The 24,571-nt window shown below is 33.9% G+C and overlaps 1 protein-coding gene across 1 annotated transcript in view; it reads left to right on the forward strand.

Moving 5' to 3' along the window:
- LOC114332848 (uncharacterized) overlaps nucleotides 1–24,571 on the forward strand; it is a 415,288-nt gene that overhangs the window by 139,151 nt on the left and 251,566 nt on the right. The window contains exon 5 of the mRNA XM_050650473.1: nucleotides 13,807–13,988. Coding sequence (XP_050506430.1) covers nucleotides 13,807–13,988 — 182 coding nt within the window. The remainder of the gene's footprint in view (nucleotides 1–13,806; nucleotides 13,989–24,571) is intronic.

The raw sequence follows: 24,571 nt of genomic DNA on the forward strand, positions 1-24,571 counted from the left end.
ATTAAACAAATATGGAATTTCATTCTTAAAAAAAAGATAAACAAATAATTTTCACAATAATATTAAAAATTAAAATGTATTAGAAAGAAAGAACAAATTTTCCATTAGAACGATATAATTACATATTGTAACATAGTTTTTAATTCCAAACAACTTTTCTTTATAAAAATTTTCGATATTGTGAAATATAAAGGTACTTTACTCTTGAGTGAAATTCATATTTTTTGACATACCTCGTACAAAATTAACAAAATTTGATATTTGATGGCTGCATCTTATGTTATATACGATGCAGAGTATTTTATAAAGAATAACTTTTTTTCGTAAAACTGATATTAAAAAAGTTATCAATAGGTTCCAAGTTACGCAGACATACTGTATAAGAGCTAAAAAAATTTTTTTTGTTGAATATTTATTATTGTTGAAGCTTATTATTAAATATATTTTAGGAAAGTTTTACAGAAAAAAGTTTTGATCACTCTGTATATACATTTTTTCAGCTGATAATTTTCGGTTTATGTATTCCATTTTTGTTATCTTTCTTAGTTGTCTCAAAAAGAAATTGTTTATTTCATTTTAAAACTAAAATAATTCAGTGTTTTTTAAAGATTACATCCTAAGCTTAAAAAAATATCAAAAAAATTGTATTAGATTTATTCAAACTTGAGTAATACCGTCTTAAAGTGGTGGGAATTCTGTAAAACTACAAAGTTTTCAAAAATTACATTTTTTGAGACATCGTATTATTTGAATTAAATTTTTGATATTTTTTTTGAATGAAACATCGTCTAGTAAGATGATTGAGAGATAAGTTGTGCAAATTTGAGAGTTTTATAAGTAAAATTGTATTAGTTACACATTTTTAAATCATTTTTAAACAAAATTCATTTAAGGCTCACTTTCCGCCCACACCGTACTTATGTCCATACATTTTATTTCTTTTTATTACAACCATAAGATAGCTTATTTCATCTTCTTACATGTCCAATTTGTAAAATTTCTTTTGATCCATTAGTTAAAGAATTACATTAAAAAAACTCAACCGTGCACTTCTTCCAACGCTAGTGTACAGTGCGCCAATGTGTGTGAGAAGGGTGACTTTAGCGTTATAAATAAAAAATTACAGAAGCTAGAGATTTAATTTTAGAAAAATCTTTATATAAGGTTTATTTTGGAGAATTTTCTGAATTTTTCAATGGTCAAGTCAGTTTTTTTCTAAAAATTATATTTTCGGAGTTATTTAAAAAAACATCTAACTTCGCTGTTCATTTGTTTAATAAAAAATGAAGCACCCACTTCTCGAGTAGAACTTTTTGATATGTTGTTTATTAAACATTTCTTAATGAAATTACAAAAAGTTTTATCTTGTTTGATTTTTTCCGAAGTGAAAATCTAAATGCACTCCCCTAATTATTTTATTGGGATATTATTCATCGAGTAAATTTACAATTGTTCCAGAAAAAATTTAAAGTTGCAAATACTCACGAATTAAGTTAACTATGGTAGAAGTCAAACAATAAGGATCGCACGCAATTTTCCCTTGTTGCCATATTTTAAATTTGAAACAATATATCGCACCCTCAGTAATATAGAGGCACAAAATTCAAAAAAGCAGATTGTTGGGAACTCGCGTTTAAAGATTCTGGTTTCCAATATTACAGCTATTTTTTCAAATAGCATGCTTAATATTTAAGTTATAAATGTGAAATTTGGCAGATTTGTTACTTGAAAATTACACAATACATAGCCATGATAAAAAATAATAATATAAATAAATTACATTAATTACATGTAATAGTCCTGTCGCCAGGGGGGGGGGTAAACGGCCTCCTTAATTCAGATGGACTTACCCAAGTTTTTTACGGTACATGCATCTGTCATTTGTCAACCCCCTCCCTTCCACTTCCCCCACCACTTATTTTTAAATAGGGAATAGGGGTTGTGGGCTAGATCATTTGAAAGGTTATTCAATTCTCTATTCAGTAATATAAATATTAACATAATTATTTATACAGAGTGTCCAAGAAAATTTTTTTTTAATTAAAAGTAATTGACACAAAAAGAAGAATGTATGTAATTTATTTAATTTAAAATACATTTTACTGCTGTCACAAAACAGAAAAAAATGTTTTTTCATAAATAAACATTGCTTTTTGCTTAATTTCAATGTTCAAGCTGCCACCCATCTACCTCTTGGTAGGTTGAATATTGAATTTAAGCAACAAACAACGTTTATTTTATCAGATAAACAATTTGGTCTGTTTTCTGTCAGCAGAAGAATGTATTTTGAGCTAAATAAATTACATACATTCTTCTTTTTGTGTCAATCAATTTAATTCAAAATAATTTTTCTTGGACACCCTGTATAAATAAATATGTCAATGTTAATATTACTGAAAAGAGAATTAAATAACCTTTCAAATGAACTAGCACACGATCCCTATTCCCTATTTAAAAATAAGGGGTGGGGATGTGGAAGGGAGGGGGTTGATAAATGACAGTTGTATGTACTGTAAAAATGTGTCCCCCTTAGATCAAGAATCGACCTGTTTCGTTATTTCCTTAAAATCTAATAAATACTGCCAAATATCGAGGTGGACTGTTTTTTGGCCCACTCTGTATAAACAAATACATTGTTTGTCGTTTGTCTCCACGCGGTGGAGTAAACGTCAAAGTCTTGGAATGCCCTATTGTTTTCAAATTATAAGGTACCGTATAACGGGGTTAATCCGGACATGCGGGGTAATTCTGGACAACGCGTTTTCTCAGGTAAACGTGGCAACCGCGCCGAAAGCCTGCACTTGCGGGTGGCGTGATTTTCGCAACCTTTCGCGAGAAATTCAGCCAGTTGGTTGATAACTGTTGGAAGGTCCGCGCTGGGCATTTTCACCTTCTGGCGCGCAAACAAAATTTCGTGGAAAAACCGTTAAAAAAATATAGCGGTCAAGCTTTCTGTGCTGCACTCATTTCCAAGTAAGTAATGGTAATGTTTTTCACCTTAACAAAATGTTACATGGCTTGTTATTATTGACCCTTGAGGTTGTGTTTTTTGTTCTAGCCAAAAAAAAGTTATAAGTATATTTGTCAACCGGGGCCATTCTGGACAGGCATTTTTTGACTGTCCAGAATTGCCCCGTAGTCCAGAATAGCCCCTTACTAAAAGTTTTTTTTTAATTTGTCAGTGGAAAAATGGTTCGAGAGTACAAAAAGACTCTTCATCACAGTCGCAACGGCCAAAACTATACGCCGTATAATGGCTACACCGAAACAAACATGCAGGACGCCCTAAGAGAGATTCACTGTGGGAATTTAACTTACAGAGAGGCAGCAACAAGATATAAAGTTCCTCGATCTACTCTCTATTTAAGAGCTTCTAACAAGAATACGTTTAGTGTAGCAGGAAGGCCATGCGTTTTGACAATGGAGGAAGAAACCCTGATCATTGATCATTTGAACACATTATCCGCCTGGGGTTTTCCTTTTGATCTGTTAGACTTACGCCTGCTGGTTAAGTCATTCCTGGATAAAATGGGGCGCGTCGAACGCAGATTCACAAACAACACTCCTGGCCCCGATTAGGGTTCAAACTTTTTAAAAAGGCACAGAGGCAGAATCTCCAACCGCCTGTCAGCAAATATATCCACAAAACGAGCAAAAGTGAATAGGGAAAACTTGGATATATTTTTTAATAATGCTAAAGATGTGTTTAAGGGCATAGATCCTTCTCTAATTCTCAACTATGATGAGACCAATTTAACTGATAATCCTGGTGCGAAAAAATTTATTTTTAAAAGAGGCTGCAAGTACCTGGAACGGGTAGTAAATTCGACAAAAACTGCAATTAGTTTAATGTTCGCTGGGACCGCAGATGGACAGCTTCTACCAGAATACACGGTTTATAAGGCAGACCATATGTGGTACAGTTGGACACAGGGAGGTCCGGTTGGAGCACGATACAACCGTTCGAAGAGTGGGTGGTTCGATGCCGCCTGCTTCGAGGACTGGTTCTTTACAATTGTTGTTCCATTTTTTAGAAAAAAGGAAGGAAAAAAGGTCTGTATGCTTGTTGCTTTATTTTTTTAAAACTGCGTCTTATTTCTTACAGATTATAGTTGGGGACAATTTGTCATCGCATTTCTCATCAGAGGTGCTGAAGAAGTGTCAAGAAATGGATATTGCTTTTGTATGTCTGCCCAGCAACTCCACCCACCTGATGCAGCCTCTGGATGTGGCATTTTACGCCCCTCTTAAAAAATATTGGAGGCAAATACTTACGCACTGGAAAAAAACAGAGGGGCGAAAAATGGCATCTTTGTCTAAAGATGTATTTCCTAAGCTACTAAAACAACTTAGGAATAAACTAGACGAAAATCAATCGGCCTCGCAAAATCTAATTTCTGGTTTTCGCAAGACTGGCCTCTTTCCTTTTAATCCATCCGAACCAAAGGAAAGATTACCTCCTGAGCAAAACGAGACTGGTTCGCCAGCTCGTATAATTTCGGAAGCTGTCGTAGATATGCTCAAAGAAATGCGCTACGATTCCGCTTCACAGGACCAGCAAAAACAGAGGAGAAAAAAAATCGCCGTAGAACCTGGCAAAAGCGTATCAGCTGAAGACATTACGCCGGTATCTTCAAAAGTTCAAAAACGAAAAAAATTCGCTAAACCAAAAAACCCAGCCAAAAAAGCAAAAGTTATGATGCCACCATCCACTGATGAAGAATCGGACAGTTCATTCAAACCCGATGAAGGTGGCGAAAGTCCGGAGAGTTTTGGCAGTGATCTACCAACTTTTTCACAATATCAAAATAGACCAGAGCAGCATGTATCAGACAGCAGCGACGACGAAATTCCATTAATAAATTTTAAAGAAAACATAGAGCCGAAAATTTTTTCCGTAAATGACTGGGTGGTTGTTGAATACACAAGAAAGAGTATTCCGTGTCACTTTATTGGAAAAATTGTTGGCTTTTGGGACACCTATGATACCCCTTATGAGGTGGAGTTCCTAAAAAAATCCACTAAATCTGACTCTTTTATTAAATCCTCAGAAGAAGATAAAGATAATGTTGGAGATGATGTGATTAAAAAAAACTGAGAAAACCGAAAACAACTGGAACAGGAAAAAGACTGTTTTATAATTTTCCTGACGTCGATTTATCAGCCTTTAATTGGCAATAATTTCTTTTTTAGTATTTTAGCAAGTTTTGTATTAGGTATTAAAGTATTATTTTTTACACGTTAGGTAACCCAAGTTCCTATTAGTTTTAAACATTGTTTAAATAATGTTTTTGACTTAGTTACCAATGTTTGTATTATTATTATTAGGATACTTATGTATTTTTTCTGAAATAAACACTGTTTTTTATTTGAAAAAATATGTTTCGTTTATAAAAATATATATATAAAAAAAATTATTTGTCCAGAGAAGCCCTGTAAGAGAATTAACTTTAATAGTAGCGTTATTTCCATAGTGTCTAGAATATCCCCGCTTTATGGGGTTATTCTGGACAGCCCTTTAAAATTAAAAAACCCCTCCTCTCTTGGGGGAGGGGAGGGGAGAGGTAAACTTAACTTTCTTTTATAAAATTTAAAGCTTGTATAGAGACCTATCAAAATTATATTATTGGTAAAAGCTAGTTTCAACAGTTGTCAAAATATAGCTAAAAAACTGAAAAAATCGTCCGGAATAACCCCGGTATACGGTACTCTATATTTTGACGACAGTTCATTTTTTAACCAACTCTACTTTCCCTTACCTATCCTTGATTGGTCGATTAGGTTCGTAATAGTCTTATTGTATGGTAAGTTTAGTTAAGCGGTATTTTAAGAAATGTTGCTGATAGATAGTAACAGATAGTTATCTTTGTTTCACACTCGTAAAGACAAAGACAAACAGTGTAGCCCGCAGCTGCTGTGGTAAATACAAATATGCTTTTTATTTGGCAACAGCGCTTTCCTGCTAAACTTGAAGGTAGCGAAAAAACTAATATATGAGGAAAAATGTGTTGAATTTGTTTACCGTGAGACAAAGACAAACAGTGTAGCCTGCAGCTGCTGTGGTAAATACAAATATGTTTTTTATTTGGCAACAGCGCTTTCCTGCTAAACTTGAAAGTAGCGAAAAAACTAATATACATGTGAGGAAAAATGTGTTGAAGTTTGTACCGGTGGGTTATGATGTCATTAAACTTATGACGTGCATGCCTAATTGTTTGACTTTTGATTTAGTATAGAACAAAATTTAAAAAATATAAGGATCGAATAGTAAAATGAAGACAAGTGACAGACGTCTTCAATTCGCTTGTTGTTCTTGATCACCCTGTTGTTGCGTTTGTTTACAAATCACTACGATTTTAAATATATTTTCCAATTTACTTTCTAATAAAACATGATACTACCTCTAACTCATAAAAGAATTCTAACGATTCGTTTGCTCCAAATTATAGGAGCTGTAGATAAACAACAGAAATATAGATCTTTTTCCAAATCATTAAACTACGTTTTCGTTGTTTGCCGACGCGACGCTGAAAGACGCTCGAGAATAGAATCCATTCTTCATTTTCCCCTTATCTCCTATATTTATAATAGTTTCCATCTAGATATCGAAACTATAATTTCCTAAAGTAGTCGGTGGCGTCAGCCAAACTATTATTTCTAAAAATAAGATAAGAAAAAACTCGAAATTTGTTTCAGGAAACAAGTCTCAATTCCAGATTGATTGATCGAACTGTGGAGTGCACATTATATATAAAAAAAAATTAGAATCAGAGAAAAAAAATTAGAAAGCAGATTTTTTTTAGAATAATTTGATATTTTGATGTCATTTATTTATTTGATCTTTGATATATATGGCAATTGGCAATGATATAGCACAGAGTTGTTTAATAAAATTCAAATTTTAAGCCCATTACGACCTTATTGCGACATTATGTATAGCTCAGCTCAAAAGACTATACGTTTTCGATAGTTTCTTCAAATTTTTCGTGTTCTTATACCACCATTAGTGTTGTTAATTAATCATATAGGAATTCTAATATAATAATTTTTAATAATGATCTCAACACATTTTTAATAATGGACACAGGGTTCTGTGCTTGCCACTTTACTTTTCAGCCTTTATATTGTTGACATGCTTGCAACCGAATCTCACAAGTTTGGATATGCTGACGACTGGGCCCTTGTAACAAGCCACCAATTCTTAGAAACTACTGAAAACACTCATATTCTTGTTTTCATGATCATTTTTCAGTGCGTCATTAATTATGACGTCATATACTGTATTGGCTGTGTCGAGACTTATTTCATGTAATTATTGACGAATCTGACAGATGCTACAATCGTACTTAGCCATAGGTGAAAAGCTTGTGGAATTAGTAATTTAGTAGATTTGATTTTTACACAATATGTTAACATGTAGGTATTTTTTATAAAGGGGAATAGAATTAAAAAGTAAACAATATTGTTAATTAAATTTATAAATATGGAAACATTAAAAAATGACACAAAACTATCCATAAACTGTGTTTTTATCTTCTTCTCTAGGTGCTGTCTCCGCTTCAAAAGTTAGCAATCATCAGAGAGATCTTTATTTCTGAAACAGCGGCTCTAAATAATTCATTGGTATTACATCCAAACCAGTTCCTAAGGTTTTCAGCCATTAGTTACGTCTCCTTACTATGGATCTTTTTCTTGCATAATGACCTGGAGTATTAGATATACATCTCTCATCACATGTCCCATATATCTCAGTTTTCTTCTTATTTGTTAGTTCTCGTTCCTTATGCGTAAGTCTCATTACCTCCACGTTGGCTATTCTATCTACTCATGAGATATTTAGCACTCTTCGGTACATCTGGAATGTCTCTAGTCTCCTCACGTCAATGACTAACTTTTAACGAACTAAATTCTAAACCAAAACACAAAATAATGCACAAAGACGTTGTGAAACACAAGTGAAGTCGAATTCGAAATTTCAAAATGACAGGTACACAAAATACTGACCTGAATAATAACCGTCACTTGACTCTGACACTTCTAAAAAATGGCCAAAATGGACGAAGTTTTCGTCAAATGTTTGTAATACGTGTATTTGATTGGCTAGAAAAAACGCGCATTCTAAATATCAACGAATCAAACGTAGGTTAGGAATAGACATCTTATGTATATAACCATTGTAATGCTGCATTATTCTTGTGTTTAATCACGGAGCTACCGCTTTTTCCGTCTCATCTAACTTAATGCATTAGAGAGAAATCGAAAAACTGTGACGCACTGAAAAATGATCATGAGAACAAGAATACGAATGATCTATATCTATCCATTCTCAGCGAATACTTTAAGAAATAAAGATTACAACCAAGTACTACAAATACTGAAGTATCAACCTTTATTAGGCTCATCAACAGGCTCTCAAATTATGAGTGTATTTTAATAACAAACTATTGCAACACAATAAATCCCCGAAATACTGTGTTACTTGTGTTACTCTAGACACAATGCTCCAAGACACAGCAGCAGCAGAACAGCAGCAAAACAAAAAGCACGTAACAATATAATACAGAAACTCTGCGGCACTACATAGTGGTTCACAGCACCCACCTTAAGCACCACCTTGGCCTTGTACATTTGGTGGCAGAATACTTGCACTGATGTGGTCGAATAGCAAAAATTCCGTGGGGCGCTATTCTTGAAGTTTACGAACGGTCAAGAATAGACCTAGTCGACACTCAGCTAAACCGTACTGTGCGTATGATAACAGGTACAATTATACCTACCCCCACGCTTATTAACATAGTTCCATGCAACCTACGCCGTGAACATGCATTGGTTGAAGAATACAACAAAGTTATGGATAATCGTCAAGTTTCATTCCTCCCGCCACTCCACCGTAGGAGTGGGGGGAAGAGAGAATCTGTACATCGTAGACAAAATGTTTCAAACAACTGTAGCTGAACTGTAGAATGAACTGTTCTCTCAGAAACAACGCGAAATCAATTTTTTAAACAAAAAATTTGTATCAAATCGGCGGTAAAAATTCGATACCTTTTGATTAAAACTGCTATCGACAAAAATCAAAATTCAATAAAGTCAATTTTTGTAACTGTTAAATAAATAAACATAGCGTAGTTTTTGCCATTTTTTGCGATTCTCATATGATAAATACAATTTATTATTTCCATGGACTGTAATATCCATTTCTAGAGCATAATATTCAAAACCTATAACAAGATATTTCGATTTTGAGTTTTGACAACGGTTTTGGTAACGAATATGAGGCAATTGAAATATGCCTAAAAAACGCCGAATTTAAACTTTTACCTTACAAACGATCTAAAATGTTGAAAACTGCTTCTTTTTAATTGAAAAATTACTGTTTTAAATGTTACACAGTGTCAGCCACAAATTCTTGCCTTCTTAGGCCCGGCGCAAATTGAACTTAAGCCAGGCACAACCTGCGCCGGCGGGACGGGTGACCCGTGCATTTATTTTTCTAGCGTGCCGCATATTGAACACAACCTAACCCAACCGTTGGTTATCGACGTGGCGAATAGAGACAGGAAAATCAGTGCGGACATGTAACGGTTACTTTTGATACCGGTTCTCAGTGGTACTGAGTACCAATACTGATTACAAAATACTGATGTATGTGATCCTTGTACTGAATTGAGTAGGCAAAGTAAAATCGGTATTTCCGTAATTGTAACTAGTAACGTTTTAAAAATATCTTACACGTCCCTAGTAGTCGTAGCGGTATGACTTTCGAAAACATCAAATTTGATTATAAGCATAAAAAGATATCTTACACTGAATATTTTATTTCTGCACATAATACCTACATATTTAATCTCTCCCCTACTGCTCGCCTCGGTCATAACTCATATTCCTCAATTTACTGCTCGGATCACAATCATTTACAATTACTGCAGGATCGCAATCATTTACAATTACTGCAGGTCATAATAATTCATAATCCCTCTGCTACTGATCGGTCATAAAAAATAACACTATCTGCATATTTCGTTTTTAATTTTTAAGCATAAAATGTAATATGTAATAAACAAAAATGTAATATGCCGACAAGTTGAGTTTGAGGGTAATACGATATTTTTCTCGATCACGGTTTTTAGTAACATGAATAATTTTTCACCTTATTTTCCTAATAATGTGTTTTTGTAAAGGCATAACTTTGATTATTAATTTCGTACCGCCGCTTATTTAGTCTACCAAAAGTTATTAGAAGTTAATGACAAAGACAACGCAGTTTTCACTAGGGGTGTTGACTATGCTAATATTTTTATTTATCAAAATAAATTGTACTTAGATACCATCCGTATTTATTTCAGATAAGTCCATCTCGCAAACAAAAACAAGTAAAAATAAACATCTGGCGGTGAGTCACGCGTCCCACGACCCAAGAAAACTGTACCTTCCCAAGCGAGACCTGCGAACGAATGCACTGATAGTAGGATGCGCAGAACTGTCTACGCAGTTAGTCGGTGCATGTTGTGTCTCGCTTAGGTTCAATTTGCGCCGGGCTTTAGTGGAAGCATTTCCCTTGACGTGAGATCATTTGTAACGTGACCGTTTAAGTTCATCATTTTTTAGGCTCATTTCAAATGCTCATTTCATTATTATTGCCAAAACTCAAAATTGAAATTTTGTGTTATAAGTTTTGAAGACTATGCTCTAAAAATGAACATTTCGCAGCTACCTGTCAATGGAACTGACACATTTTATTGATCTCATAAGAATGGTAAAAAATGGCAAAAATTGCGCAACGTTTATTTATTTAACAGCTTTGATTTTTGTCAATCGGATACTTTGATAAAATTGCAAACTTTTTTGAACCTTTTTTTTTGAGTCTCAAAATTGACATTGGCAGCAAAATTCAGCTTGTTCGTATGACAGTGGCGGCTCGTGATTTTTACAATAGGGGAGGCTATACCTAACTGTAAAATATCCAGACAAATTTGCACTAGCAAAAAAAAATCCGCAAAAAAAATCTAATTTAAGGCCCCATTTTTTGACCATTTTTTATTTACATTTTATAATATCATCATAATTCACAATTTCATATCATCATTTTAAAAATAGTTAGTCTAATTGTAAAAGTGTATTACCAAAGTTTGTGTCGTTTATTTGTTAACAATTCTATCTCTGTAAGTAGGTATGCATATCAAAATAAATACAGATTTGAAGTTTTGCAGTCCATTCAGGTTGAAGGTTCTCATTTTTTAAGATACTCAACTGAATTGTTTTAATTCTAAAAGCGGTCTACTGCGAATCCAAAAACACGGTAAATTACCGATATTTTGCTTTGCATTACAGATATCGGAAAAAGTTATTTGAATAAGTTGATCCAAATATTATTCTAATCCCACATACCAAATTTCATCACAAAGTTCGAACTTTTAGTTTTTTCATTATTTGTAGTCAGGATCCTAAAATCGCAGAGGAGGCTGCTGGCCGATTATCCGCCCTTGCCCAATCTCCGGGCAGCGTGTGCGTTAAGCGATAATGCAGCTCTAAGGAGACCGGGTCTCCTTAAACTACCATGCTTAAACGCTGCTGGGCTGCGCGGAGCATTAGCAAGTGAGATTTTCCGGCCAGCAGCCTCCTCTGCGATTTTAGGATCCTGACTACAAATAATGAAAAAAACAAAAAGTGCGAATTTTGTGATGAAATTTGCATGTGGGGTTAGAATATTATTTGGAATAACTTGTTCAAATAACTTTTTTCGATATCTCTAACGCGTCTAACGCGAAGCAAAATAGCAAAATAAACAAAACAGTGTAGCACGTGTAAAAAATTGATGGGGAGGCTAAGCCTCCCTTGCCTCCTCTGACCAGCCGCTACTGTCGTATGATTTTTAGAGATCAAATATCTGACGATCGGATTAATAATACAATGTATATTTTTGCAAAATTTTGGAATGTGTTTAATTCAAAGAACATTTATTTTTAACACAGATTTCGATCCTCTACCAATAGCTTCTGATGACTTTTGATGTAAAATAATTAAGGAAGCAGGAATTTAACACTTTAGAGTTTCCCATTGAGTTTTCTATAACCCGTTTGACGGTTCACAACCCAGTATATTCGTGTTGAAAATATGTTACAACTTATATTATGTATAAGAATTTAAAAATTTATTTTAAATCTCATTGCCGAAAAGTTGTAAAATTTCCTTTAACAATATTTGTTTCTGTGTCATAGTTATTTATGTACCAAGTCAATAAAGTGACTCTTTATCGAACGAGTCTGATATTACGGGAAGAGCGAGCGTAGCGAGCGAGGCGAGTACCAGACGAATTCGATAAAGAGTCTTTACTGGCGTGGTGCATACAAAATTTACTGGCCAACATATATTTTTTTAAGGAGTTGAAAGACTGATAGGTTTTGTACACACTTGAAATGAATGAAAGAAGTGAAAGAAGTATATTAAAGTGTGTAAATGTATTTTAATTTCCTTAGCTAAGCGCTTTCGACATAAAAGTCATCTTCAGAGCTAATGGTCAATATATAAAAAGTACCGGCTACTTAGAATTGTATTTTCTTGCATCGTATTAAGAAATTTTGTAATTCTGGTCAACTGTACAACTCTGGCTGATGAAAGCTAGTTTTAATTTTTAATTTTTCTATGGTAAAACAATTAAAAAAACAAAAACAAAATTAAAAATTAAAACTAGCTTTCATCAGCCAGAGTTGTACAGTTGACCAGAATTACAAAATTTCTTAATACGATGCAAGAAAATACAATCCTAAGTATCCGGTACTTTTTATATATTGACCATTAGCTCTGAAGATGACTTTTATGTCGAAAGCGCTTAGCTAAGGAAATTAAAATACATTTACACACTTTAATATACTTCTTTCACTTCTTTAATATATTTTTTTAATTTAATGTCGTCCGAACCACCGGGGTTATAAACGACAACAATGGAAATACATATTAAAAATAAGAAGAGATTATAATATTAAGTAAATACATAATGTACTAACAAAAAGTATACCTGAAAAATTTGTGATACAATTAAATGTCTTTTATCCCTGTTACCGTTAAAAACTGTATTATGATATTGTTTATATTTGTATTGTCTCTAAGAAGCTCAGATATGTCCCTGGGAAGGTTGAGTTTACTTCTCGTTTGCTGGTATATTTGACAATCGGTTAAGATATGTTTTAATGATATAAAATAATATTTGCCAACATAATTTGATATTGGTTTTAACACTTACTTGCAATTTACAATTTAAGAACTTTTAAAATTTTAGACGTCATAATAAATAATTTCATGACAGTGATGACAGATAACTTGCAAGATGGCCGCTGTCGATTTTTAATCGATAGTTATCAATATTGAATAATTACTAAATCGGTAAAGTTTTAATTTATTTTATATGAATATAATTACAAAATACTACAGAATTTCACTTTTTGACATAACTTTAATTGATAATATAGCAAATTGCATACAATATTTTTAATAATTAAAGTAAATAAATTTAAGTCCACTCAAATACTCGCCAGTCGATTACTGCCATCGACCACTTACATTCAATCTCGGTTAATTTGATTAATCGCGGAAGGTAAAGTAAAATTTTTCTTTCAGTACAATAAAGTGCTACTTTACTGCCGCAAATGAGGGCAAATGAGTACAATAATGAATGATTTTAGTGACGGTTGGCGATAAAAAATATTATCACTTTCCAATTAGCTTTTCTCAATATAGTTCTAATTATCTCAACAATAAACCTAGAAAATTTCCAATCAACAACGTCATTCGTGTTTTTGTTGATTTCAGGTCGCCCTCAGTGATCGATTAGGAGATTCTCGAAGAAAACGAAATGGCAGACTACAACGAACTCCCGTTCACTCGGATTCTAGTAGGCCGCATTTCAACCACACGTTTAAATTTCCGATGGTAGAAGAAGAAGCCAACAAAAGATTGCATTTAGAAGTATGGCATCGAGACAGAACTACAAGGTAATTCATCCCGTGTAGTTTAAAATAAACAATTTCTTTTGATTATACAGTCGGATCCGCTTATTGGAATACCGGTTATAGGAATATCCCGGTTTATGGAATATTTTGAGCTCCCGAAACGTTTCCATTTATTTCTTAATAAGTATAGCCGTTTATAGGAATACGTTTTAATAAAATAATACCGCTTAATAGAATATTTTTCAGGTCAACGAATACATTTTTTTACAATTTCCTACAAATTTAAATGATGTCTGGTTTATTAGGGCCTGTCAGGTAATAAATACTTTGATAATTTGTTATGAGTACCAATTTGATCTTACGCCGAAACATCCACAGGTCATAAAGTATTTTTTCATTTGCTAAAAATTTCTATTGCCTACTCAGTTGTTAATAAATTTTTAGAAACAGTAAGTTTTTAATTCACCCAGGGACTACGTGTTTTTAAGAAATGAGTAAGGAATTGTTATATTCGAATACTCTTCTAAGAAGATCTTAATTTAATAGAAAAAGTTATTGTAATTAATTACGCGAAATGATCCAAGTGCAGTCAAATCGAAATTGCTAAAAAGTTTAGACTTTCACAAGCTCAGGTAAACAAATTAAAAAAAAATCAAGACAGTTTTATCAAGGGTTGACGAGTTAATTAAAAATTAACCCAAAAACGAAAACGCAGTGAGAAAGATTTAGACGTCGAACAGGCATTAGCCAAGTGTGGTTTACTAAGAAGAGGTCCCGAAATGTTCCTATCAGCGGTCCAGTTTTAATGGAAAATGCTGAAGAAATATCCGAAAATTTTAATAATGCGAACCTCAAAGCAACGAATGGATGGTTCTGCAGATGGAAAACTCGTTCACAAGATTCCTTCACAAAATTGTTGAAGGAGCAAAATATGCCGACATGTCTGCCCAATAACATTGATAACGGACGTGTTATCTTCAGTTATTAAAAATTATGACCCAGCTTGCATGTACAATTGTACAAACTGCTCCTTATTATCGAGCTACTCCAGACGGCACCTTTTGTTTCCTAGGGAACTAAGCTGTAGCCAAAAAAGTTCTAAAAGTTGAAAGATATAGAAGAAAACTACAACTGATCTACTTAGAATTTATATCAAGGCGTTAAAAATCAAAAAGGGAATATAAACTGCAGCCTACGTTTTGCAAAGATAAAGAAGGAAAGATTATATTTAACCTTTAACTACACGCGCTGGCGTATTTTGTACGCCAGATATAAGAATTCTACTGCACATATATTTAAAAATTTAATTTTTGACCTTGCTTATCTCTCTAACCTATCACTGGAATGTGCTTTACAATTTGGTTTTAGTTTCGTTATAATCGGCGTTCTGGGAAGATCGTAATTTACAGTTTATTATTTGTTGTTTCCGGTGGTGGACAATATACGCCACGATTATATTAATATAAGTAGTAATATAAGTTCATATTTCAATTGTTTTTTAGTCATTGTGGCACAAAATATATTTTTCTTTATAAACAATACTTTTTCTCCTGTAAAAAATCACATTTCAAAAAATTGTTTATTAGTAATTTTATTTATCATAGAATCCAGTTATTCCATGATTAAAGTTATAAATCCCAATTGGCTTACTGAGAAGGAACTCACAAGTATTCACTGATGCCGAATAAGGTTTATAACAAACAACTAAGTGTATTTTTTTCAAAAAAAAAAAAATGAAAAAATCCGCTGATTTTAAGTGTATTTTCTTGTGGCGTATAAAGTACGCCACGCGTGTAGTTATGTTATAAATTGTTGCGCGGGTAGTTAAAGGTGAATGACCAAGAAATATTCAGACGATAGAAACAACATTTTGATAAATTGAGGGGCTCGGTAGTAAACAATGGTAAGGGACAAATTTTGATTTTTCGCGAAATAGTATGTAAAAGATGGCAAGGGACATGGCAAAGCAGAAAATTTGACTTAGTTTATCTTCCTAATAGATGGAGTCAGATTAGTTTCTTAAAATTTGGTAAGGGGCATGCATAAGCATGAAAATAATGTTACGTGTCCATGATAATGCAGGTTGTTCAAATCTAAATGGCTTTTTTGCTTTTAACAGTGACAATTCTGAGAGCTACGATGATTGCAACTCGGATAAAGATCCTGAATTTCAAGTATTTAGTGTATCTTGGTTAAGTTTCTATAAAGAAGACAATTTCTTTATATTCTTAGAATAAATGTTCGCAAGTAAAAAATGGTAAGGGATGTACTTAACATTGTTTACATCCACGTTCACTTTGCATAAAACTTAACATTTTTTACTTGAAAACATGAAAATAAATTCCCTCCAGCGCTGTGTTATTATTTTTATTTAAACGTTTTAAAAAACCGGAAAGATGTAAAATCACTTTGGGAATTGATTCCAGCTGTTTACCACAAATGGTATCTAAATTTAAAATGAATTCCTTACCTACGAAATTATGTTAAGTCAACACCACTTAACACGTTACGTTAAAACTATTTCAAATATTTTGGGTAAACAATGTTAAGTTTATAATATTTTCATATTTTTCTAATTAATCATTATAAAAAAATATTTGGTTTTCCATATTTTGCGTACGTATTAACAACATATTCAGCTAGTGTTAACATGTTTCATCGATGCCATTTAGTATAACATCAGGGCTTAGACAAGGAGACCCTTTATCACCATTGCTATTCAATTTGGCTTTAGAATACGCAATAAGTAAAATATCGTCTGAACTAACAGGGGGATTCGCAAATCGAGGATCAAAACTATTGTTGGCCTTTGCCGTTGATCTAGATGCAGTCGCACATTCTACAAGAGACGTAAGGGAGGTGTTTTCACAGCTCGAGGAGGAAACAGGTAACCTGGGCCTTTGAATAAATGAAGAGAAGACGAAATATATGCTGGTGACCAAAAATCCAAGACCAAGAGTTAGGCAGAACGTAACTATTAATGACCACAACTTTGAAGTAGTAAAAGAGTTTAAATATCTGGGAGCAGTAATCACAGAGGACAATCACATAGAAAAAGAGGTCTCAGCAAGAATAGCTGCGGGAAATAGAGCATTATACTCCCTATCATCATTATTAAGATCTAAGCTGCTGAAAAGACAATCTAAATTAAGACTGTACATATCAATTATTCGCCCAGTTGTTACATATGGGAGTGAAACATGGACTCTACATCAGGGAGAAATAAATAAATTGCTGATATTTGAAAGGAAAGTCCTCAGAATGATATTTGGTCCTCAAAGAGATGAATTGACAGGAGAGTGGAGAAGGCGCTGCAATGCTGAATTGGTGACTCTATATGGTACTGAAAACATCGTCAGACATATAAAAGCTAATCGGATAAGATGGGCAGGTCATCTAGTAAGATCAGAGGAAGACAGAGTGCTAAAGACAGTGTTCTTCGAGAGACCAGACGGTAGAAGATCAGTGGGCCGTCCCAGAAAAAGATGGAAGGATGATGTTGAAACCGATCTATCTAGGATTGGGGTACAACAATGGCAAATCGAAGCGCAAGATCGCAGACGATGGAGGGCCATAGTGGATGCGGCGAAGACTCACCCCGAGTTGTAAAGCCAGTCAAGAAGAAGAAGAAGTTAACATGTTTCATACTCTTACATTTTTAACAAAAAATATAAGAATATTTTTTTCAAAATTCAACACTTCAAAACTCAAAACTTCTTTAATGCCCCTTACCATTTTTTACTGCCGGACCCCTCAATTGTTAAACGAGGAGTATACAAACAGTGACAATGAAGGAATCACAGACAATAGAAATGAAGAAGACATAAGTCGCGATAATGGAGAATACACAAATAGACCTGGATCCCGCGTACCAAAATAAAGTTGATCAAGCTGAAAATTTGTTAATAACTTAACAGTGTCTATAGTCGGACAAACTTTGATGTATGGAAACACTGGAACAGGAGAAGTTTTAATTGCGGAACGTGCTTTTAATAATTGTGGAACATGTCATCCTGACAAGTTTATGATTGTAAAAACAAGCAGGTTGTTTTTAAGTTTATTCAATAGCAAACTTGATATAATATACGAAAAAATGTTTGTCTGACAACTATGTTGGACATTTTAATAAGTCCGACACGTAGAACATGTCAAATGACAGGAATTATATGGTGGTAAATAGCAGTCTGGCCAGAAACAGAGATGAATGGAGGGGGACTGTAGAGGCCCTATGTTCCAAATGGAATCAAGAGGAGTAAAGTAAGTAAGTAAATAGCAGTCTGATTTTTGCATGGAAGTTTAATGAAAGGGTAACAAATCAATTGGAAGTTCTGTCCGACAAAATACATGGAACGTTTTCGTAGTCTTACGTTCCAAGTTTTTAACCTGTTCCACAATTAAAACTTTCCCTCTTCCAGTGTTCCCGTACATCAAAGTTTGTCCGACTAGACACCGTTAAGCTATTAACAAATTTTCAGCTTGCTATTGCTAACCTTTTTTGGTACGCGCTATTCAGACCTAAGACACAATGAAAACGCAAAGCTACAGTACGGAAGATCTAGCGTCATACCTGAGTGTAGTTAAAATCATTATTAAGAATCTAAAAAACAACAAAATTCCTAAAAGTGATTATATAATAGCGGAAATTTTAAAATATGGAGGACCGCAGCTAATAGAAAATATATACAAGATACTAAACAACATATGGGAAAAAGGAAGAACTACCAATGGAATGGAAGCACGCATGTCTACTTGACTCCAGTAAGTATGAGAAACGACGAGGTTGAGATATGATGCCAAACTCGACTCCATCCAGAGATATGATGCCAAAAGAAGAAAAAAGTATGTTAAATTGGTCACTGTTGATTTCCTTTATGTCACGCTACATTTCTCTTTAGTATACAGTGACCTTATAATGGAAATTAGTTTTTGCGAGATGTGTTTTTAGCTTTAAATTTTTCCATATAGCAGTATGAGTTAAGCTGTCAAAGGCTCGCTCGAAATCGATGTTTCCATTATTACCCTTACAGTACTGATGTGGTCTACAGAGGAGAATTCTGGTCTAAAGTCTGCTTGTTCAGCTCGAAATTCGATTTTGTTTGTTAATCTTTTTAGTATGATGGTCGTGAAAATTTTATTTATGACGGTAAGCAAGGTTATTTCCCTCCAATTTTTTCACAGTGTGAGGTTGCATTTAGAGGTGTGGCATCAAGAGAGGACTACATGGTAATTCACCTTGTATAGTACATTTTATTTTGATTACACCCATAATTATTCATTTCATTAATATCCATCTGTTAGTTCAACAAAAACCATTCATAAAATATAATCACTTACGCGACGTCGACCGCAAAAGGTTAAAGCATCGTTAGAATATTTAATTGCGCTTTCTTTCACTTAACTAATAAAAAAGGTAATAAAATTAGCAACCGTAAAGCCCTCAAAGTAAAGCTTAGTGGGTTACACAAACTTATTTGACCTATAGGAGGCGTTAAAACCGTGGAAGCCGGCTCGGAGAGTATTGAGAACGACACAATGACGTTGTGGCGAAACCACAAAAGTTATTTCGGATGGAAGTGGAATTTTAATATGTATTATAAGTATATGCTACTTAATCAGAGGTTTTATGGTTTTGCTCAGGAATTAGAACATGGTCGAAAAAGGGGACGAAAACAAGGTAGGTAATAAAATTATGATAAAGAGTCAGAGATTTATTAAAAAAAATCGACATTATTTTTTGTTGACTAGATTTAACTTAATCAAATGATTCGTGTTCTTTTTTGTTACTTTTTTTCTTTTTAACGTTATATAATAATGCCTGGTTTCCTTCGTAAAATTCGTCAAGACCAGGAATGACTGTTAAAATTTTGCCCATAGGCACAGAGCGCAGACAGAGAAAGTATTCGGAAAGAAAGAGTTGGAACACGCCCAGACTAGATTACGTGATTTTGATACATAATTTACAGTTAACTATTTAGATGGGAAATAAGCCACAATTAAATTGAAAAAATAATTTTATTAACGTTACGACGCCCAAATCGGTTGTCGTTGTCAAAATACTGTTGTCAAAATCGGTATTTTGACAACGACACCCGATTTGGGCGTCGAAACGTTAATAAAATTATTTTTTCAATTTAATTGTGGCTTATTTCCCATCTAAATAGTTAACTGTAAATTATGTATCAAAATCACGTAATCTAGTCTGGACGTGTTCCAACTCTTTCTTTGATAGCTTTGAGCTCTCTGATATTTTTATTGCCACTTACAATAAATCATTCTCTTAGTTTTTATCACCTAGGAAGTTGGGTTTCTATGATCCTGCTTATTTTATTTTTAGAAATTCTTTTCTTTGGGTGGTTATCATTTCAGCCATAGACGTGCCATTACCATCTTAACATGCCCTGTCATTTTGTCTCAGCTGTCACGCTTACACTTTCCCTCAGAAATTCTTTCTAAATTGTATGATTTTTGTCACTATGCTCATCCATCTTACTTATTTCTGCAACAAGCATTCAAGCATAGGTAGTCCTATGTCAGTTTTAAATAATTCGCCTTTCAGTTTCCTAGGAATCTTTCTGTCTCACATCACACTTATTGCAACCTTCAATTTAATATACCACGTTCTAAATTTACTACATGCATATTTCTATATTTCTCTGTTTCTCCATTCTTAGTAATACTGATCTTAGATACTTAAATTTAATATTTTTGCTGATTTTCAACTATTAATTTACAGAAACTAATATCAACTTACAAAGAATTGTCCAAACGGAGTGTATATCTTGTTTATATTCTATGATTTGAATATCTTCTTCTTCTACTTCCTCTTTATAAGCAATTCTGCTTGTCCATTGGGGGATTGATACATCTGTGAAAGGTTGTCACTCCATTTTTTCGCGGTCGGCCGATACTTCTTCTACCGATTGGTGATTTTCCTCTTACTATTTTAACCACACATGTCTCCTTAATTCTGCTTATGTGGTTACTCCATTGTTTTTTTTGTCTATTTACTGTCCATTCGTTTATACACTGTACGTTACATTGTCTTCTAATGTCTTCACTCCTCTTTCGATCTCTCAGCGTATTTCCTGTAATTCTTCTTAGTACTCTCACCTCTGCCGTTTCTAGTAGTCTTTGTGTTGTGGCTGTATCTATTTCTGACGCATATCATTATTGGTCTTACACTGGCTTTATAAATTCTTGACTTCATCTCAGTGTTAATATGTCGGTTTCGCCATATAGTGTTATTAAGACATCCTGCCAGTCTATTTGCTTTTTGTACTTGATTTCTCACTTCTTTTTCCAGGTCTCCGTAGCTTGCAAACGTATTTTCAAGGTATTTTATTTCCATAACTTGTTCAATACTGATAATAGTCATCCTCGAGCACATTCTTTCTCATAAATTTTAAATACTTTGCTAAAAGATACAGACATAACACTCACAATTCCTGTTACTACGTCCAGTATTCCCCTGAGGACCACAAAGCTACCTACTGTCGTTACCAGCTTAAATCGATACAAAAAAGAAGAAACGGCCAGAACTCTCTTGGTACAAAAATTTCAAAAACTTATACATACACAGCACTATGACAAAATTCTTTACACAGATGTCGCCAAAGAAGAACATGCGGTCGGTTGTGCCGTCAGTACAACACATACAACAGTAGCATCATATCGACTCAAATCATTAACAATATGCACCGATTCTCTCGCTGCGATTGGTTCAATCAAAAATATATACTCCATGCATTCCATTGTACAGTGCATTCAGAGTATCTACCTACAGCAGTCAAAAAAAGGTATTTCAGTAGCCATCATCTGGATACCATCCCATGTTGGTATTATTGGAAATAAGAACACTGGTTAAGCAGCAAAACAGGTCTACGCCCTAGAAAATCTGGAAAACATACAACTTCACTAAGATCTAAAGGCTAGTATCAAGAACAACGTATTAAGCGCTTGGTAAACACACTGGAACATGCAAAATGTTACCTTTATCACCATGCCCCAAATTAGGAGAAAAAACAGTATTATTATCAGAAGGCTCAGAATAGGTCACACTCGTCTTACTATTACTCGTCCTCTGAAAATCGTCCTTGCTGTGAACATTGTGATGACCTCTTAACAGTACAGCATATATTACTGGAATGTGTCCACTACATAGCTGAAAGAAACTACTACAACTGTCAAAACAATTTAAGTGACCTACTCAGTTTTTACAAACATGTCTTCTTCTTCTACTTTTGCTACTCCTGTCGGAGATTCCAAACCACTCAAATTCGGCAACCATGACATTCTTTTACGGCCTGGATTACGTTTTACTTATATTTTCCTTGCATTATATTTTGAAGTAATGCGTATTTATGTCCTCTCATTAGGTGGCCAAAATATTTGAGTTTTCTTCATTTTATCGTTAACAAAATTTCTGGGTATTTTCCTACCCTTTGTATTACTTCAAAGTTTGTGACTCTTTCAACCCAACTTATCTTCAGCATTCGACGGTAGCACCACATCTCCTCATCTGTACAAACATGTACAGTGCCATAATTTGTTTCCTAAAAGACTGTCGCCTTTATTACTTAGTGTAATTATATGTATTAAGATGTAGCTTGTATACAAACAAATTGTAATTGTATGTAAAGATATTGCAAAAAATTTGTACCAGTGTTAATGGCCAATAGTTGCCGAGACACTTTAATTTAAGTAAAACAAAATTAATTGAGCACATCATTAAAAATGGGGGCCACTATGGATAAAGTGAACCAGTTGTTGAAATAAATAATACAGAAACGCAGATTATTTTTAAAATAGTTTTAAATATTTTTTTATCTTTTAACCAAATAATAAAATAAAAAGGATTAAACATTAATAGATAAAGATGAAGTTTTAATTTGTGTAACGTTATGAAACAACAAAAAATTTATTTTAAAAGAAAAATACTATTATTATTTAACCTACTAATGATACCCTTTTATTTCCGTTACATATCCATTATCTTTATCGGATTAACAGCGATCGGATACGATTTGTGTGACCTATAAGAACAAATTGCTCGTAGTAAGTCCAATTTAACAGTTCAATTAAGCTTCTAATTTTGGAGAACTACTTTCAATATTCCTCCGACTAATAATCGCAAAGTACCGGTCCTGTTTTCGTCCTGCAGTTGCGCAGAAGCCAGTTCGTGCGCCTACCGTACAGATCGATTCCCAGCTCACGGTTTTCCATCGGTTTTTCCATCCCATTCCATCCTCCAGCTCGTTTCCACTTACGTGGTTTTCGCTGCGCAACGAGGACCGTTCCATCGTACACGTCGACCTGCGAAAAAAACGAAAGCAGCGCTAACGGCTTGCAGGTCTCGGCCACAGTTACCCTTAAGACAATTGGTGCCGCGAAAATTACTCGGTTGTCTTCTAAGCGGGAGTTTTTCGATAATGCGTGACGATTTTTCGGGGCGGGTTGGACATAGTGATTGTGCGAATTGTGGTGGCAAAGAGCCATTAGGATCTATCTAAAATGTAGGTCAAACTTTTGAGTTTATAAATTTTTGAGTTTCACTGCAGCAATATGGGACAACTTTTTTTAAGTACAAAATTATCTTATAACATTTTTTAATAATCACCAATATATTAAAAAGAGTCTCTGGTATGGTCAAATTATTTAAAAGCAAAACGACAAGTAGGTTAAAATAATAACATATTCTCTTCTCTCTTCTTCGGCCTATTTGCATCCACTCCTGCACAAAGGCCTCCGCATGAGTTCTCCACTTTTCTATGTTTTGTGCTATTTGGTGCCAGTTTCTCCCCAGTTTTGCTTTGATGTCGTCTAGCCATCGTTTTTGTGGTATTTCTCTACTACGACTGTGTTCGCGTGGTCTCCAAGGTACAGTATTAGCTCCACACGAATCTACACATATAGTAGATTCGTGACTTGTCTGACAATATTTGTCCATAGCTGTTTATTTTTCAATATATTTATTTAGTCGTGAGTTTTTCGTTTTTATATTCCTCAATATGATATTCAAACAATCCACTATTTTATTTTTCGGTATTATTGTCATAAATAGTGCGTTTAATATTTTAATTCCGTACGAACAACATTTGCAACTCCTGTAACTTCCGTAACTGATATAACTCCTATCTCTCGTGTTTTTTATAACCCTGTAACTCCATAACTACTTCAAAACTTTTCTTTCTATCTGTATTTTATCATATCTTCAACTTGTACATTCAACTTGGTACTATCATTTTAGAAATCAATCAATGAATCAGGTTTGTTGATTAAAAAGGAGCAGTTTTTTAAAAAGGAATGGCGTTAACAAATGAGACCCATGGAATAAAAGTTAGAAGCTATTTGAAATTTGTCCTCTTTTAAAAGGGATATATTTTTTTTATATATTTGTATAAGTAACGATTCTGGTCAGATTTGAGACTCCACAATACTAAAACGTCTCAGCAAGACTACTGAGATTATAAAAAGTGTCAAGAAGAAAAAGCTGGAGTATTACGGACATGTAAGGAGAGATCCCTAGGACGGTAACCTATTCTAATTTCATGATCTAAATATAGCTACAAACCTAATGTACTTCGTGCACATCTACCCTCATAACATCACTTGGAACTAAATTGGTC

The sequence above is a fragment of the Diabrotica virgifera genome, chromosome 5 (genome assembly GCF_917563875.1).
Source record: "Diabrotica virgifera virgifera chromosome 5, PGI_DIABVI_V3a".
In the NCBI taxonomy this organism is placed as follows: Eukaryota; Metazoa; Arthropoda; class Insecta; order Coleoptera; family Chrysomelidae; genus Diabrotica; species Diabrotica virgifera.